General features: G+C 34.8%; 1 protein-coding gene across 1 annotated transcript in view; it reads right to left on the reverse strand.

Annotated features, from left to right (window-relative positions):
- hiw (MYC binding protein highwire) overlaps positions 1 to 17,866 on the reverse strand; it is a 1,014,282-nt gene that overhangs the window by 213,909 nt on the left and 782,507 nt on the right. The window contains exon 62 of the mRNA XM_090402616.1: positions 3,679 to 3,903. Within this exon, the coding sequence (XP_090258742.1) occupies positions 3,679 to 3,903 (225 nt within the window). The remainder of the gene's footprint in view (positions 1 to 3,678; positions 3,904 to 17,866) is intronic.

A 17,866-nucleotide genomic window follows, 5' to 3' on the forward strand; every position in this document is an offset into this window, starting at 1 on the left:
TCCGTTCTTATTTAGCTTGGGCATATTATACTTATTAATACACTCAACTGCCTCCCTAAGGTCTCCATATCTACCCCCCCCTCCTTAATAAATCTAGTTTCCCTGATTCTGCACATCCACTTCACTCAACATTTTTTCAAGTCTCCTTACACTGAATCCATTCAAATGCAAACCATCCATCTTATATAGATCCTTTCGCCCATCAAACTCGCTCCACATGTCCAGAAATTCCACACACCACTCATCTTGCATAACCCGCGCATAAAGTCATTTGCAATTATGGCCCTCCTTCTAAACTCTTCACTGTCATACTGCGGCAACAGACTAACCATCCTAACTCTCTCACTCTTCTCTTTTGCTACCTCAAATAATTCCTCTTCAGATCCTCTATCATTTCCATTTTATCTCCTTTCAAATCATTTGTACCTGCCACCAATATCATTTCTTTCTCCCTTTGCTTTTGCTCCCTAATAGACTCACTTACGTCCTTAATGGTCACACCAGGTTGGTACGATTTTGTCAAACTCTCTACTATCACACCTCGTACTAATGAATCTCCATACAGCACTTGCTCCTTCATTTTGTTTACGTTCACAATCATACTCTAATTTTTCCTATCATACTTTTTTTTTATTGATTGGTACACTCGGTAGACATTTGTGCATACGCTCCAGCTGCTGCTTTGCCCTATGTATCGCTCTGCTCAACCGTGCGATCTTACTCACTGCATCTATCTCATCTTTTTTATTATCTGTTAAACCATTCATTTGCTCTATATTAATACCTTCATTCTCACTTTCAACACTGCCCTCACAGCTCTCTGGTACAACCTCACAATTTCTTATCATATCGCTATTTTCTGCATTCTGACATTCGACAAAAATATCACACTTACGACCTGAAACACACTTTAATTCCTCATTTTCCTTACATTTTCTGCACACATTCACTCCACCATCACCATCCAACCAGACACCTACTGCTCTCTGCAAAGCATACATCTCGTAGATAGTACACTGAATAATCTCCTTTATGTTACAATTTTTGCGCAAAGATGGCGAACCATTATTACTTGCCGCCATTATTTTCCTTCTTACCGCAGCCATGTGCATGCTTCTGTCATATCTTATCAAATTAATAATTGAAATAACACCAAAAACACACAAACAGACACATTAAGATACGAAAAGCAAACAAAACTATGTAATATTCAAGCAAAATTGTCAATGATAACTTAAAATAACACTTTTCTTATCAGGAGCTCTCAACAAACACTACACCAGAAATGTGTTGAGGAAAATGAAGAAAAATATGTTGAGGAGAGAAGATAAAATAATAGTAAAACAGGCTCTGGATTGGAATCTACAGGGTAAAAGAAGACAAGAAAGGCCAAGAGAAACTTGGAAAATAACAATACATTAAGAAATAACAAATATTAATAAAAACTGGAACCAAATAAAAGCAGAAGCAAAAAACAGAGTCCAGTGGAAAATGGTGGTGGAAGACCTATGCTCCCAGGTGGAGTGAAGAGGATTAAGTAAATATGAAGATGAATGAATATAATCTTTCTGCATATTTAGGATTTCATAGAGTTTGAAAAAGCTTTAATTCTCTATATCAGTCAGAAATAATAAACAGTTTAAAATAACAAGGCTAGCCCAACAAAGTATAGCAAATTATCCCAAACCCAAACAAATATGGTTGTATCAAGCTGCCTCTCATATGGGAAACTCTCATCAGCAGACAGTCAGCCCAACAGCCAAAAACACCGGACCAAAGCCAATAGGTGGCGTAATTATAGGAAGGAAGTAATTATAGAATATTTTTAGTCATTATCTAGTCTATGTTTTCAATTTCCTTAAGCTACACAATGCAGTAGCATTTCTGATTGCCTTATCTCTGCATCATCAACAAACAACTGAAGATCTCCTGTGGCCTTTCCCAATATCCTTAATATATAGATTAAATAACAATAGTCCAAGAGCTGATCTCTGGAGCACACCACTGGTCATGTGCCAATTTTTTCCCATAGCTAATTTACAAGCACACCAGGCTAAGCTGGTGTGCTTGTAAATTAGGAGCACTTTGTTTGAATGGAACTGGTGTTTTAATTTTACACAGTTGGGAATGACTTTGTTATCCCTACACTGTTTAAGGAAGGCTCCCCCATAGATGTTGCTATCTGTCATGCTGGAAACTTTTAGAACCTACCTTGTAGCTTTTTCCATACAAGCATAAATATGGAATACTTTGATAATAATAAAATGATATAGTCATTTTATCATCTGTATATTATTATATGTATAAAATTTATTTTATTTTGTTAATTAATTTCTATTTGTGTATAATTTTTTATTTATTATTTTTTTTTTCACCAGAGGTCAGGATAGGGTACACAATTAACAAAACATTTAGATTTATCTCATTTTTGTGTAGGTCATCTAGCTTGTGTCCTGTACACATGTATGTTTTCCTGATGATGACCTCAATACAGGTCAAAATATTGAATGTTATTTTCATAATTATAAGTAAAATAGTTACTCCAACACATGTTTTTGTCTGCATAAATTCTTCTCAATGAATGCTGGCCACTGTGTAACCTTAAAAGAAAAACGTTTCATGAGTCTTTGACTACCTGGAAATGAGCAAGTGAAAATTTATTATGCTTAAGAGCTTATGATTAGTGAAAAATGGCATTATTTTGTTCATTATCGGAAAATGAACAATATGTATGAGGACTTTATACTGTCTCTGAACTTATTGTTCATGTTGCTCTTTTTGTAATCTTTGATATAAATATTTTCATGTTTTGGAGTACCCTTGGATCAAAATATGTCTTTTCATTAAATTAAAAATTTAATGAAATGATCATATATGTAGGTGTTATGCCTACCTTAGCTGTACTTTTGGTAGTAACAATCTTAGAAATTTGGAGTGGAAATTGTAAATGGTGATGAATGAATATGATATTATTAATAGGTAGAATATTAAGATGAAGCTCAGATGAATTTTAAAATTTAAAAACTGAGATACGAATAAAAGAGTTTAAAGCATAAAAATAATAAGATACTATGATGTGGATGGGAATAAATCTGAAATGAATGGTGTGATATTAATAGTAAATATACTATAAAACCTATAAAATTAAGAGATTAAAATCTAGAAATTAAAAACTGCAAAGGATGAGAAAACACCAATGCAAAGGCCTCGAAGGTAAAAACATAAAACTATACAATGAAAGATGAAATTGATTTATGGGGTGAAGTAAGGCCACTTTGGGAAAACTATCATTAGAATAAAAGAACAAAATTAAATAGTACACATTATGTAGGCTGTGTCAATGCTATAAAGGTATTTTGATTGGTTGAAGATTTTTTGTTGTTGTTGGGAAGTTGCCAAATCTCAGATATAATGTAGGGGTAGTGGACAATATGTTGTTATAAAAAGAAAGATCTTGGAAGAGTTCTTAAATATTGATCATTTTTTAAATTCTTGGCTTCATCTTTAAATTATATATGGATTTAAATACAAAAACATATTTCTTTACTTTACTGAATATATGAAATAAAAGCAATTTCTTTCCATAAGTCTATTCTAGAAAAAAAAAAAATAAATGAGCTTTTAAAAATCTTAACACTCTTTACACATACAAAAAGATATATATTAGAAAATAATTACCCCTAAATCCCTGCAGTTATCAATATGAACATATACCATCCTTGGTCTAATCTTAGCACCACACGTTAAGGTAAGGACTTTAATTTTATTCCTATCCTCATCTCCACTTTCCCAGAAAGTCTCAGTGCTGTTATCTGTAAGGCTATTCACCATTGCTTGACGACTAGATGCCTTGATATCTACCAGAGGTGTTGCATCCTTGAGTGCTTCTACATTTGCAGTTACCTGTAGTTTTGAAATAATTTGAAACTTCCCAAAATCAAAAAATATCTTTTGTTATATTTCAACATTAAATAAGCAAATTATTTATTACGGAGATCCAAAAATATTAATAATAACATTTGAATTAATAATTATCAAAATTCTATAAAATGCACAAACATTATATTTCTGGTTATAAAACTCCATTCAAGTTAAGATTAAAGTGGTATAAAGCTATAACTAGTCTCCAGTATAGGCATATCTAATCCCTGTTCATCCACATTACTAATGTACAGTAATTTCTGACCTTGTGGCAAAAGAGAATGACAAAGAAAATTTTATATTCCCTTCCCCTCTAGCACTGAAGAAGGAAAAACAATTCATATCCTAAGTAGTATGCAAAAAATGGATTTCCAATTTTTCTCTTTTTCTAATTTTCCTCCAACATTTAAATACAAGAGGCTTCTCAAGTTTGCAAAAATTAATGTAAACATTCCTAAATTAAACTGAAATGATCTACAATGCTGAGGTATTCAGTGATCGATAAGTGTGTTTCATCCTGATCAGGATGAAATGAGAAACTTAAGTGTAGAGGACATAGTAGGGGGATGGCTTAATTGTGAGTGAGCAGGAGGTATTTGAGGAAATAATAAAGTTGATGTCAACAAAGTGATAGGATTTGATCACCACACATCTTAAGGGAATGTTCCAGGGAATTGGCAGTAGCATTGGCATACCTGTTTAATAAGAGTCTTGCGACAACACAGGTTCCAAGGGAGTGGAAGGAGGGTAAAACTGTTCGACTACATAAAGGCAGTGATAAGGCTGTGACTTCAAATTATAGGCCCATCTGTATATCTGGAATTGTGGTGAAGGTACTGGAGAGATTGGTGAGAAGTAGGATATGGAAATAGGTTGACAAACAGCATTATTCTCTGTGGTTATCAGCATGGGTTTGTTAAAGGAAGATCATGTTTCACTAACTTACTTATGTGCTATAACAGGGTGACAAATACATTGGACATGAATATACAGTGGTGTACCCAAAAGAGGAAGGTCACTAGTGGTGTACCACAGGGGTCAGTTTTGGAACCATTGTTGTTCAATTTGTATGTTAATGATTTGGGATAGGTTTAACTAGAGATAAGCAGCAGTTTACAGATGATGCAAAACTGGGGAAAGCAATGCAGTCAAGCTGATGTTATGGCCTTACAAGAGGACTCGAATAGATTGCATGAATGGGCAGGTAAGTGGAACTATCAGTTCAGTGTTGCAAAGCATAAGATTTGAGATTTGGTAAGCAATGATGGGATGTGAAGTATACACTTGATAATATGAAATTATTGTGATGAAGTAGAGGAGATGAGAGATCTAGGAGTGAAATTCAGGGGCCACATTACACGGGTAGTGAAGACATCACATTGGATAATGGCAATGATGCAGAGGACCCTGACATGCAGAAATAGAGATATTATGATGCCATTATATAAGGCCATGATTATGCCTCATATGGATTATTGTGCACAGATTTGGTAGCCAGGTTTTCATGGTGATGAGGATATGTTGGAAATGGTCCAGAGAAGATTCACAAAGGTGGTCAGTGGTCTTTGGAATGTGGAGTACGAAGACAGATTGAGAGAATGCAAGATGCAAAGCCTCGTGAATTGGAGGAATTGGGCGGATATGATTGAGACATATGAGCTAATCATGGGTTGTTATCAGGTTGATATGGAAGAGATTTTTCATAGAATGGGAGAGGGGTAGAACAAGAGGCTAATGCAGGAAACTGTATAAGGAGGGTGTGAGCAGAAGAGTTAGGAGGGGTTCTTTGCATGGAAAGTGGTTAATGAGTGGAATGTATTGCCTGAGTGTGTTGTGAATGTACACACATTGAATCAGTTTAAAGCACAGTTGGCTAAACACTGTGTGCAATACTGTGTATCTTGCACGATGAGTTTCTAACTCCATGGAAGTTAGATGTTAATGATAATGATGATGATCTAATCAGCTCATTGACACTGCTAATCAGGTTATATTAAAGGTTCAATTTGATTAGGCCATACTCTCTATTGTTTGTATAGTATTATGTATACATCTTGCAGTTTGTGGTAGAAATCAATCCATTATAATAAGAGTTCACAAGGTTTAGAAAAATGTTATAAATGCTAATGAAATGTATGGAAAAGTAAATTTTGTCCCAGAATTAAACTACACAGTCATTTCATATTATCATTTATAGTGCTATAATTAAAGATATATTACATTCACTCTCTATGGCAAATACTATCATAACAAACTCATTCAGTAGATAAAACTACCAAAAAAAGTTGCAACTGAAGTCTTGTAGGCACAATACTATGCTAGGAAATGCCATCAAACTGCTAATAAAACTATTCCTGCCATCCCTAGGAGTTCTATATAATGAGAATGGATTTTATCTTCCTACAAATTTACAATCACTTAATAAAAGAAAGCTGTTTATACAACTTTAATATCTATAAGTATTCACACTTCAAATGTGTTAGGGAGAACATGGTTTATAGTTGAATAAAGTAAAAATTAAGTTATTATATATTATAAACAACTTACCACTATCTTAAACAAGTAGTTTTTTTGTGTATTCTAACACTTCTAACATGATCTTAAGCAATAAAAGAAATTGTTTAGCCAAACATGTCGCATTAAGAAAGAATGGAAAAACCAATCCATTACAGAGTTCAAGATGCTGAAAGCAACTTGAACTCTCAACGATCCTAACACATCTGAAGATGTACTGGATATTTTTCCAAAGGAGGAGATGGACAATGGTTGCCCATACTTCCCAAAAACCAGACAAGTCTACAAAACATAAACAATACGTAAATTTTTACAATGGTACTGTCATGGGTTTCAGCAGAATATTGATGATATCAACTATCTGCTATAGAAACACAAACCTTTTTGTTTCTCTGCAGGAAGCTTATTTAAAACCTAGCAAGAATCTTACAAGCAAGGTGCAAAAGGAATATCCATACATGGGATGAGAATTAACAATCTGAGATTTGCAGATGACATTGTTATTATGGAAGAAGACGAAAGAGAAACTGTTAAATGAGGAAGGAAAGAGATTTGGACTTGTTATGAACTTGGAAAAAACAGAGACAATGGTATTTGGTGAGAAGAACATGAAACAAAAGATACAATTGGATGGAATTGATATAGAAAATGTAGAACAATTCATATATTTGGGAAGTAAAATGACATGATTTGGACTGTAAAAAAGAAATAAAGATCGGGATTGCAAAGGGAAGAACAAATCTGAAGGTCATGGATAACATCTGGAAAAGTAAGCGATCAGCCTGCAAACAAAACTAAAAGTGCTGGAAACATGCTTCTTTAGCGGTGTACTGTATGGATCAGAAACATGGGTAATAAATAAGGAATCAAGAAAAAGAATTTTGGCATTTGAAAGAACTTGATACAGGAAGATTCTAAGAATAGGATAGGATAGATATATAAAATCACAAATGAAGAGCTCTATTGGAAGATACAACCAAAGGAGAATCTAATGCAGAAGATTATAAAATGGAAGCTGCAATAATTAGGACACATCTGCAGAATGAGAGAATGAGTGAGGACCGGAAGATAAAGACATTCATTCTATAAGATTGATCCAGAAGATATTTTTGAAATTATGACTGGTGGTGGGAGGACTAGGGGCCATGCATGGAAGCTGGGCGAGAGCGTGGTTGACAAGGGTGTTAGAGCTAGGTTTTTTACTTGGAGAGTGCTACGACCGTGAATGAGTTCAAGGCAAGGTATGATAGATTCTGTGTCAATGTCGAATAGTTGTTCTTGACATGATGTTAGGGCCACCCTCGATGAGTCTGTCGACTCCTTGGAGTTGCCCGGAACAATAATAACAATCATAATAATAATGTTTGGTATTATGGATGGTGTAAACAGAAGAGGTAGACAATGGAGAATGGATAGATGACATAAAGGACTGGTGTGGAATGGATGTACAGAAAAAACTGCGACACTGTGCACTGGACAAAGAAAGGTGGAAGAAGATAGTGGAGGCATCGGACACAATGGGCAGTGAGCCCATGGTTCATAATGATGATGATGAAGGATCTTACCATCAGGAATATCACTCTTGTACTCAAGGACAGAACTGGAGATGGCCCTGCACATGATGAAGAAGATATTCTCATTGGCAGTCATACTCCTTTCCATCATGTTCAGCTTAATACTGCTCTGGAAGCAGTAGCAATTCACCTATCTGTGTGGTTTCTAATCAAAATATGCTCAATGTATTTACCGCCAGGTTCTGAATTATATGAAACAGAACTCGATAATTTTATAAGATAAATGCCTCAACCCACACTCCTAATGGGCGACTTTAATGGACATAACACTCTGCAGGCAGTGCCAACACAAATAGACAAGGTCGTACCATTGAGTGAATGCTCGACAACCTTGACCTCACCCTTATTAATAATGGTATAAATACCTTCTTCCATATGCCTATCCATTCTTATTCAGCAATTGATCTTACAATATGCTCCTCAGCATTTTTCAACTCCTTACATGGAATGTTGATGAAAACATATATAGAAGTGATCAGTGACGGCTCATACATAAGCACTGTGACACTGCAGCACCCCCAAGGAAAAAATGAAAAAATTAAATTTTGTCTGTGTTTATAAATAATAACAATGCTTACAACATTATATAAATGCAATACAACATTAAAGGTTACAGTTTATGTTTTGACATTGATTAAATAGTTAATAATTGGAATTATTCGATTAATGCTTTAGATTACGAAACAAATGCACCGAGATATAACACCGATATTCGTTTGCGCTTGTCATTGCACATTACGTCATTAGATACTGCCTCTTGGGCAGTGTATCATAAACTTGCGCGCATTATTTCTGTGAGATATGAAACGTTTATTATTGGTGCATGTTTGTGGTGAACTATGTTTTGTAAATCTTATTTTGTTTTGTTAAAATAACATATAATTATTTATTTATTATAGATACAAGGCTGAATTATGACAAGTGTGACTGTTGAAAATATGAAAAGAATTATATTTTTTCAATTATCGTTACACAAAACAAATGCACTGCGATCTAACGCCGATATTCGTTTGCACTTCAAGCTATATTTTTTGGCTCTCCAAGCAAAAAATTTAGTCCTCACACCCCTACTAACCACACGTTTATTCAACTTCCAGGGATGACCCCCTTGTTCTGGTCCTTCTAGTCAAGTGCTGAAACATTTCCCCCTACATCTATCCTATTAAACCCTTTAAACTATTTAAATGTTTCTATCATATTCCCTCTTTTTCTGCTATCAACCAATTTCTGCAATCCACACACCCTCAATCTATCCTCATAGGGTACATTCCACAGGCCAATCACCATATTGATCACTTGCCTCTGAATCCTCTCCACTACTTCCTCATCCCCAAGAAACCCAGGAAACCAGACTTGAGCACATTAATCCAGATGTAGGTGTATCAAGGACTTATAGAGGAATAACAACAACTTCCTTATCTCTACTTGTTAATGTGTTCTTCAATAGCCAAGTAATCTTATGGGCTACCTTAGCAACCTTAGCAAAATGTCCTGTAAACTAACTCTCTGTGTACCATCACCCCTAAATCTCTAGCTTCATCTATTTCCTGGAGTACAGTGTGTGGCTTGTAATCTATTTATTCCAAAACGCATAACTTAATAATTCTTCATATTAAACTGAGACCCATTATCTTTTTCCCACAAACAAACAAACAGCCTATTTAAATCATCCTGCAAGCTCTCCACATCACCATTGGAATAACTTGGTCTGTTACACAAATTAGAACAAATGGGGATGGATATGACATTGGTTAAATGAAAAAGGCATTTGGGATAACTTGGTCACCTCATACTCATTCCCCTCATGCAAACTCACTTGCTTCTACCCTAATTGCTTAAATTTTCCTGAAATTGAGTTTCAGCATGCTTGGTGAACTAATCAACTCCCTTAACTAAGTAAAGATACCAAACACTGTACAAATCTTTTGTATTATTCATTAATTTATCTCCTTGTAATCATTTATTTATTTACCTATCAACACCCTGTGTACTGCTGTAATAACCTGAGTGCTGGCAAAGTATGACCTTTGCTGTCCATGTGCCATAAAAATCTATAATCAACTTCAACCTCATTAACCAAACATATACACGTGAATGTGTAAATACGCACAACGTAATGAACAGTGCAATGTACAATTAGAAATATTTTAAAATAACATCATTCTCTTCTATAATTACATAATTGTTGTCACCTTTGCTAGTCCTTACTATTTTGTGAATTAGTTTATAAGTACACCTGAAGAAATTCTGTGCAATTAGGATGAAATGTCGTGTTGTTAATTAAAATAAATGTTATCATCTTATTCTGCTGGCCTGTCTTATAAACTCTTAGTTGTGTGTGTGTGTGTGTGTGTGTGTGTGTGTGAATATATACATCATTTAATCCTAAAAAACATGTACTTCAACCAAGTAAATCAGTCGTCTAACATCTCTAGTCCTTATGACGAGGCAACTTACCGAAATATCAGAGATTTCCAAAGGACCCTAAAGAGAATTGCCCTGAATATCAAGAGGTTAGTGTTTTTAAAACATTGCAGATTCCATGCCCTCTTCCCAAGTTTTTATCTCTTTCAAAGAAACTATCAAAATGGAACATGCTAGTAGAATTTATCATAGAGCGAAGTTGGATCTTCTCGCCGAGAAAATCTTTGACACTAAACGTACTTTGGCTTTTTTATTTGCTAAAAAAACTGCATTATCTAATAACACTGAACATTCTCTAGATATGGACACATGGAACCATCTTAAAGAGCTGAGTAAATCTCAAGCTTCCAGAGTTCAGAATGAGAACAAACTGAAACTAAAAAAAAAAAAAATTAGAATCTCTTAAACAAAAACAAGAAAACTCATTAACTTCTAAATTACACCTCCACCCGGATAAAGTTGTTACCAACAAATCTAGTCATAATCTTTCAACTGCCGAGAAAAATGTTCTCACCAAAGGTATCAACTTTGTTTTATCTCCAAGATCAATCCCAAAAGAATTATTACTTACAAGGATTAAAAAAGCTGCTTCCCTCCTTCCCACCCAAGAAGCAAGCCTACTCTGTATGGAATCCATTTTCATTATTAACAACACCAAACCTCCAAACGACAACATCTCTTCACTAGAACGACAGGCGATTAAGAAACTACAAAATAACAAAGACATCATTATTCTTCTGGTGGATAAAGGCAATGCTATGGTTGTGCTCAACTCTGAAGATTATCACAACAAGATACTAGACTTGATACAAACTGGCACTCGGATCCTAGAAAGAGAGTCTACCCGTGAATTTCACAATCGTACAAACAACCTTCTGAGAACAGCAACAGAATTCCCTATGAACATTCATCTATCTCTTCGTTCTCTACATCTGTTAATTCCCCCAATTATACGGATTACCTAAAATTCATAAAGAAAACATTCCTCTATGACCAATTGTGGAAGGCATTGATTCTCCAACCTATAAGCTTTCCAAATTTCTGGCTAAATCTCTAAAATGTTTCTCCGGTAAGTCATCATCTTTTATTAAAAACTCCGTGGATTTTGTCTCTAGCCTTAAAGATATTACTATTAAGGAAGAAAAAATCATAGCCAGTTTCGAAAGTCTCGTTATTTACCAATGTTCCTACTGAAGAAGTTCTCATTACTAAAAAATAAATTATCATGGCCTTATTAACTCACTTTTTCATTCGGGATATTTCAAGTATGGAGATACTATCTACAAACAAAATTCTGGATTAGCTATGGGAAACCCATTGTCACCAATACTTGCTAATATCTACCTTGAAGATTTTGAAGAGAAAGCTATCTCCTCCTTCCCTTTAAAACCTAGAAAAATTTGGAAAAGATACATAGATGATATTTTTATTTTTAGTTTGGGGCCATGGCCACAAGTCTCTTCAGTACTTCCTAGACCATCTGAATAATCAACATTCTAACATAAAATTTACAGCTGAGTTGGAAGTTAATAGTTCTCTTCCTTTTTTGGATGTTAAACTGACCCATTCAGCTGAGAAATTGAAAATTTCAATTTGCAGAAAACCTACCCACACAAACAGATATCTCCATGCTCAATCTCACCATTATCCCCCACAAAAGTTTGGAATCATTTCTACACTTGGACCCTTCCTACCCTACACTTGGCTTGCTCCCTTCTTTATGACGAAGAAGAAGAACTTAACAAAGAACTCAATTTCCTCGGAACTACCTCTGGACTGAATGGCTATTCCCAGAAAACAATTGACAAATTCCTGTTTAATCCTTGTCATACTGCAAGTGTTAAAGGTAACGTTTCTCTATCCTACATCAGATCTGTCTCACCCAAACTGGCCAAGGTTCTTAGGAGATACAACATATGGACCTTATTCACACCTCTATCGAAACTCCGCTCCTTACTGAGCCAACCTAAAACTAGACATAACATTAAATATCCCAGCGTCTACCAGATTTGGTTCAACTGTGGTAAACCATACTTTGGTCAGATTAGAGAAATCCATTGAGTTACGGATTGAAGAACACCAGAGAAACATAAGTTACGAGAGAACATGAGTCAGTGCTCTGTCTAGCCATGTTTTGTTTTCCGTGAATTCCAATGAAGAGAACCGCACCCATTCGATACTATGGGACAAGTATAATAATATTTTCCATTGTTATGATGAACTAGAAAGGAAGATAACAGAATCTAACGAAATCATCCTCAATCAAATACATCTCAACAGCAACCTGAGTTACAATCTATCAGACTGTCATTGTGCTGCTATCCAATATTGGCGTATATGAGAATTGGAGCACACGCATACACACAACAATGAAGTCAGAGAGAGAATGTTTTTAAATACACAAACATCAATGCATTAATGTTGAAATATGTATGCTAACTTTTTTGTGCTGTTTAGAGTTAATTTCTTTATGGTTTTTGTTGGTTATTTCTCTTATATTTTTTGCACCTGAAGAAGTTTGTAAAAGACAAAACTAGTCGTGCCATTAAAATTTTTATTTCTCATCTCAGTTTTCTAGTCATTTAATCCTAAAAAAACACACACATTACACCTAAACCTCTTTTTATGCGATAGATACATTCCTAAAAATTACACATAAATAGAATTCGCGTAAAAAGAACTACTGACTCCATAGAAAAAGTGAAGATTGGTTCCAAACCTGAAATATAAGCAAAATATTGAAAAAACAAACAAACATTGAATTCATTAGGGTCATAAGATTTTTATTTACATTTCATGGAGAACACACATACACATAATGAATTTTAATAACTTTAAAAAAAAACATATTCATTTCAGTTGTTTGCTAAGGATTCTATAAAAAAATTATGTTATTCGCTATCAGTTTTTGATAATAAATGCGAAAGCTTTCGTTTTCGTGAGACTGTAATATCACTAGAACTACTAGATATGGTATTATTGTCATTGACTTCTGCCTCAACTTGTGGAATTCTTCTTGTCATGTCTTGAACAAAAGTAACACTAGTTGTTTCAGTAGTTTTAGGCATGAACTCAGTTATTAATCGCTGTGTTGATGCTTTAGATAAGTCGTGATATAATTCTCTGTATGAAGACATTAACAATTTAAGCTCACGTGAAAACTTCCCAGCATGTTCTTCATTTGGATCATGTCGGGCAAAATAATTGCAATTCCTAGCCAGTTTAAGACCTTCTTTAATAATATCAGCAACAAAAGTAGGATTATCTTGATCATTATCATTAACTTCTTCGCTTTCAGGAGTCTCAGAAACAATCTCCACTATTTCGTCTTCGCTAAAAGGCTTATGAATTAACAATTCTTTGATATCTGGCGACGTAAGATCATCGAATCCTTCTCCGCCAATTTCACATGTAAAACTTATTATATTGGGGAATTCTGCAGTATGATTGAAGGGAACAGGAGCATTCTCTTTAACACATGCGGACAAAATAATTTTCCAGCATGCATTCATAGTTTCTGGTCTCAATTCAGATAACGATAATCGAACCTGATCAATACAATCCATAATTGAAAATTTTTTCCACACATCCATAACCGACAGTGTTTCATCATCATTTAGCTTGTTCAAAATGTATTGAAATGTTTGTCTGACATAATATGTTTTAAAAGTCGCAATTATACCCTGATCTAGAGGTTGTGGCAATGATGTGGTATTGGGCAGCAGAAAAAAAAAATTGCACATTTGGGTGTTCTATTGCAGGATGACCGGGTACATTATCAAGAATCAAAAGCACTTTAAATTCAAGACCCTTGTCATTCAAATAGCGCCTAACTTCTGGCACAAAATGTTTGTGGAACCACTCAGGGAAAATATTAATGGTCATCCAAGCTTTTTTTGTTGGTCATCCAATGAATTGGCAATTTTTGAAAATCTACGCCTTTCATTGGCCGTGGTCTTAATGATCGATTTATGAGCAGTGGTTTTAACATCCGATCTCCTAAAGCGTTTGAACAAAATAGGAGTGTTATGCGATCCTTTGCTGCTTTGAACCCACCAACAGTTTTTGCATTTTTGATATGTAAGTTCTGTTTGGCATTTTTTTCCAGAAAAGGCTGGTTTCATCCATATTCCAAACTTGTTCACGAGTGTAACCTCCATCTTCAATTATTTCAGCAAGTTTTTGTGGAAATGCTTTAGCAGCTGTTTCATCAGCAGAAGCCATTTCACCTTTAATTTTTATATTATGAAGAGCATATCTTTTAATAAACTTAGCCAGCCAAACATTGCTTGCATGAAATTCATATTTTTTCCTTGATTGAGATGAAGTATCTGGCTGCAGTTTTTTAATCTGTTCATAAAATCTCAATGCTGATTGCTTGATGGAATTTCAGTCAACTGGAAACTGTACATTATCTTCTATCCACATCAATAAAGCTTTTTCGGCCTTTTCTAGAACAACATCTCTTGTGTATGATGATAATTTTGTACTCGATTTTGTACCAGAACATACCGCTTTTCTAATAGCCTCTTCATTTTTCTTTATAGATTTGACAGTTGATTCACAGACTCCAAAATGCTTACCCACAGCCGTCGCACCTTCCCCAGTTTGAAGATGATCTAAAATTGAATTTTTATATCCAAGGAAACGACTTTCCTTTTTTTGGGGGAGGGGGGGGTATCGGCAACATCCATTTATTATTTCTTGGCAAAATTATTAATTTTATAACATGATTTTTATTTTGATTTCACTTAAAAAATGCAATGCAAAAAATTCGGTAACTGTGTTGTCTACTCAAAACAAATTCAAACTGCTAAGAACTGCTTTTTTATGCACAGTCAGTTATGTAATTTGGGAAATTCCCAATAAATGAAATTCGTAAGAATTTAGAATTTTCTTAATTGAAACGAGAATGAAAAAAAAAAAAAAAAAAAAAAAAAAAAAAAAAAAAAAAAAAACTCAGAATTTTCTAGAATTTAGAATTTTCTTAATTGAAACGAGAATGCTTTTCTACAAAATTCTCAGAATTTTCTTCAATTAAAGATTTTTTCCTAACTTAGACTTAAGGTTGGTTGCGTAAAAGTGAATAAAAATCGCGTAAAAAAAATTCACATAAAAAGAGGTTTAGGTGTATATATATATAATATATATATATTTTATTTCTGTATACCCTAATGAGGATGTTAAAGTACTGATGAAACTAACTAGATGCCTTATTTGATTTTATTTAGCAACCTTAAACATGACACCACTTTGTGTGTCACTACATGATGATAATGAAGTTCATATTTTTGGTTGAGGCAACTAAGGTTATGAGGTTCTACAGCTAAAGGTTAGCATTCTGCATGTATTGTTCTGACCAGCTTTCCTGTTTTGTGAGTTGGAAAACAGTTTCTGGGAGAAGAAAACCTATTACTTTAGTATGAGATTGCCTAATTCAAAAATCCTTATAAAGGTTTGAAAAACATTTATAAGGATTTTTCATCTTGAGTTTGAATCCTTAAAAATGTGTCAGATTCGAACCTAGGTATTTCTAACCAAAGGCATTGCTGATACTGACTGAGCCATGGGAGCCCCCCCCCCCCCTCCCATGGCTCAGTCAGTATCCCATTGCACATTGATCATCATGTAGTGATGACCAATGTGCAATATTATATAACTGATATGTGAATAAATGCATTCTGATCCTGCACAGGATTAATGACCAAAGCCGCTAAGGCTACAACAAGGCCAGTGTATTCTATCAGTTAATCTCATATGTGATTAATGTGATAAAGTAAATGCTTGTTTACCATAAACAAAAGTTTACAGAGAGAAAAAATCATGCACCTCCATATGCTCTTATTACCCACTATCACTCACCACAGAGCATTTTGAAAAACATTATTGAACACTTACACCTCTAAATCAAAAATGTGGCAGTGTGTTTGCAGTCTGCTTCACCATCACTATAGATTTCTGGTGTCCACTCAGTTAGCCGAGTGGCTATGTGCTTCGTAACCATATGCCTAGGAAAGGAGTGTCCTAGGTTCGATTCTTGTCGCTGATGTGAGAAGCTTAAGGATCTTTCTCAGACATAGCCAAGTTAGCCGGTCTTGGGCATGGACTGCAGAATTTTTCTCCTCAGTTTAACTGGGGTTTTTCCTCCCGCAAGCAGGCAAACTGGCCCCATGAACACACGCGGATTACAGTCAGGAATACTTAAGACCCAGCCATGGGCCTGATTTGTCAGCTATGCTGGTCCCGAGCAAAGATAAAATTTGGGGAGATTGAGATGGTGCCATACTTCTCTGTAAAAGGGGCCTCATGGCCATTATATAATCATATGAATAAATAAAATAAATAGATTTCTGGTAGTGTACTATGTGCTAAAGTCCAAGATTTAAAATGAAAGTGCTTAAAAATACAGACCTGAAGGCAGCAATAATCAAAGAAGCAAAAATATTCTCAATAAAATGCATTCAATGTATTTCTTGTTGTGTCTATGATCACAAGTATGGAATCTGTTTTGGATACTGGTAGTGCACATACTACCATTATCCAAATGATATTCCTGAACAGACTGATTTAGAAGGACCATCCATTTTACTCTGTGAAGTTGAAAATGCCATCAGAAAACTAAACCCACATAAAGCTGCAGGAATAGATAACATCTTGGCAGAATGGTTGAGGGCTCTCGATGAAGAAGGAATGAAATTTCTAAAAAATTATGCAATAAAATATACGAGACTGGATTTCTACCCGAAGATATTAATCACTCAATTTTCGTTCTAATCCCCCCCCCCCCAAAAAGCTACAAGATGTGAAGAGTTCAGGACAATCAGCCTCATCAGTCAAGTATCAAAAGTCCTCCTATATGTTATTCTTGAAAGAAATAAAAGAAAAATAAACACAGAAATAAATGATACACAAAGTGGCTTCAAGGAAAATGTAGGTACAAGAGAAGGTATTTTCAATGTCAGAACCATTATAGAAAGATATCTAGAAAAACAAAAAGATGTGTACCTCTGCTTCATAGATTACAAAAAGGCATTCGACAATGTCCAACTTGAACAATTAATGGAAATCCTTTCAAAAATAGGCATGGATGGAAAAGACTTTAGGCTATTAACTAATCTTTACTGGGAACAGACTGCATCTTTGAGAATAAACAGAGAGACCACAGAAGAATTCCCAGTTCAGAAAGGTGTGAGCCAAGGCTGTGCCTTTTCTCCGATTCTCTTTAACCTGTACACAGAAGAAATATTTAATAAAATTAGTAACCTCAAAAGAATCACTGTAGGGGTCAGAAATATTAATAACCTAAGATATGCAGATGACACGGTTCTTCTAGTTGAAAACAAATATGAACTCAAAACTCTTATAGATGAAACCCTCAAGTACAGCAAACAGTATAACCTCAGTTTCAACTTTAAAAAGACAAAAATCATGAT

Source organism: Typopeltis vanoorti, chromosome 13 (assembly GCF_054136105.1).
Source record: "Typopeltis vanoorti isolate ZY-2024b chromosome 13, IOZ_Tvanoo_1.0, whole genome shotgun sequence".
NCBI classification, from domain to species: domain Eukaryota; kingdom Metazoa; phylum Arthropoda; class Arachnida; order Uropygi; family Thelyphonidae; genus Typopeltis; species Typopeltis vanoorti.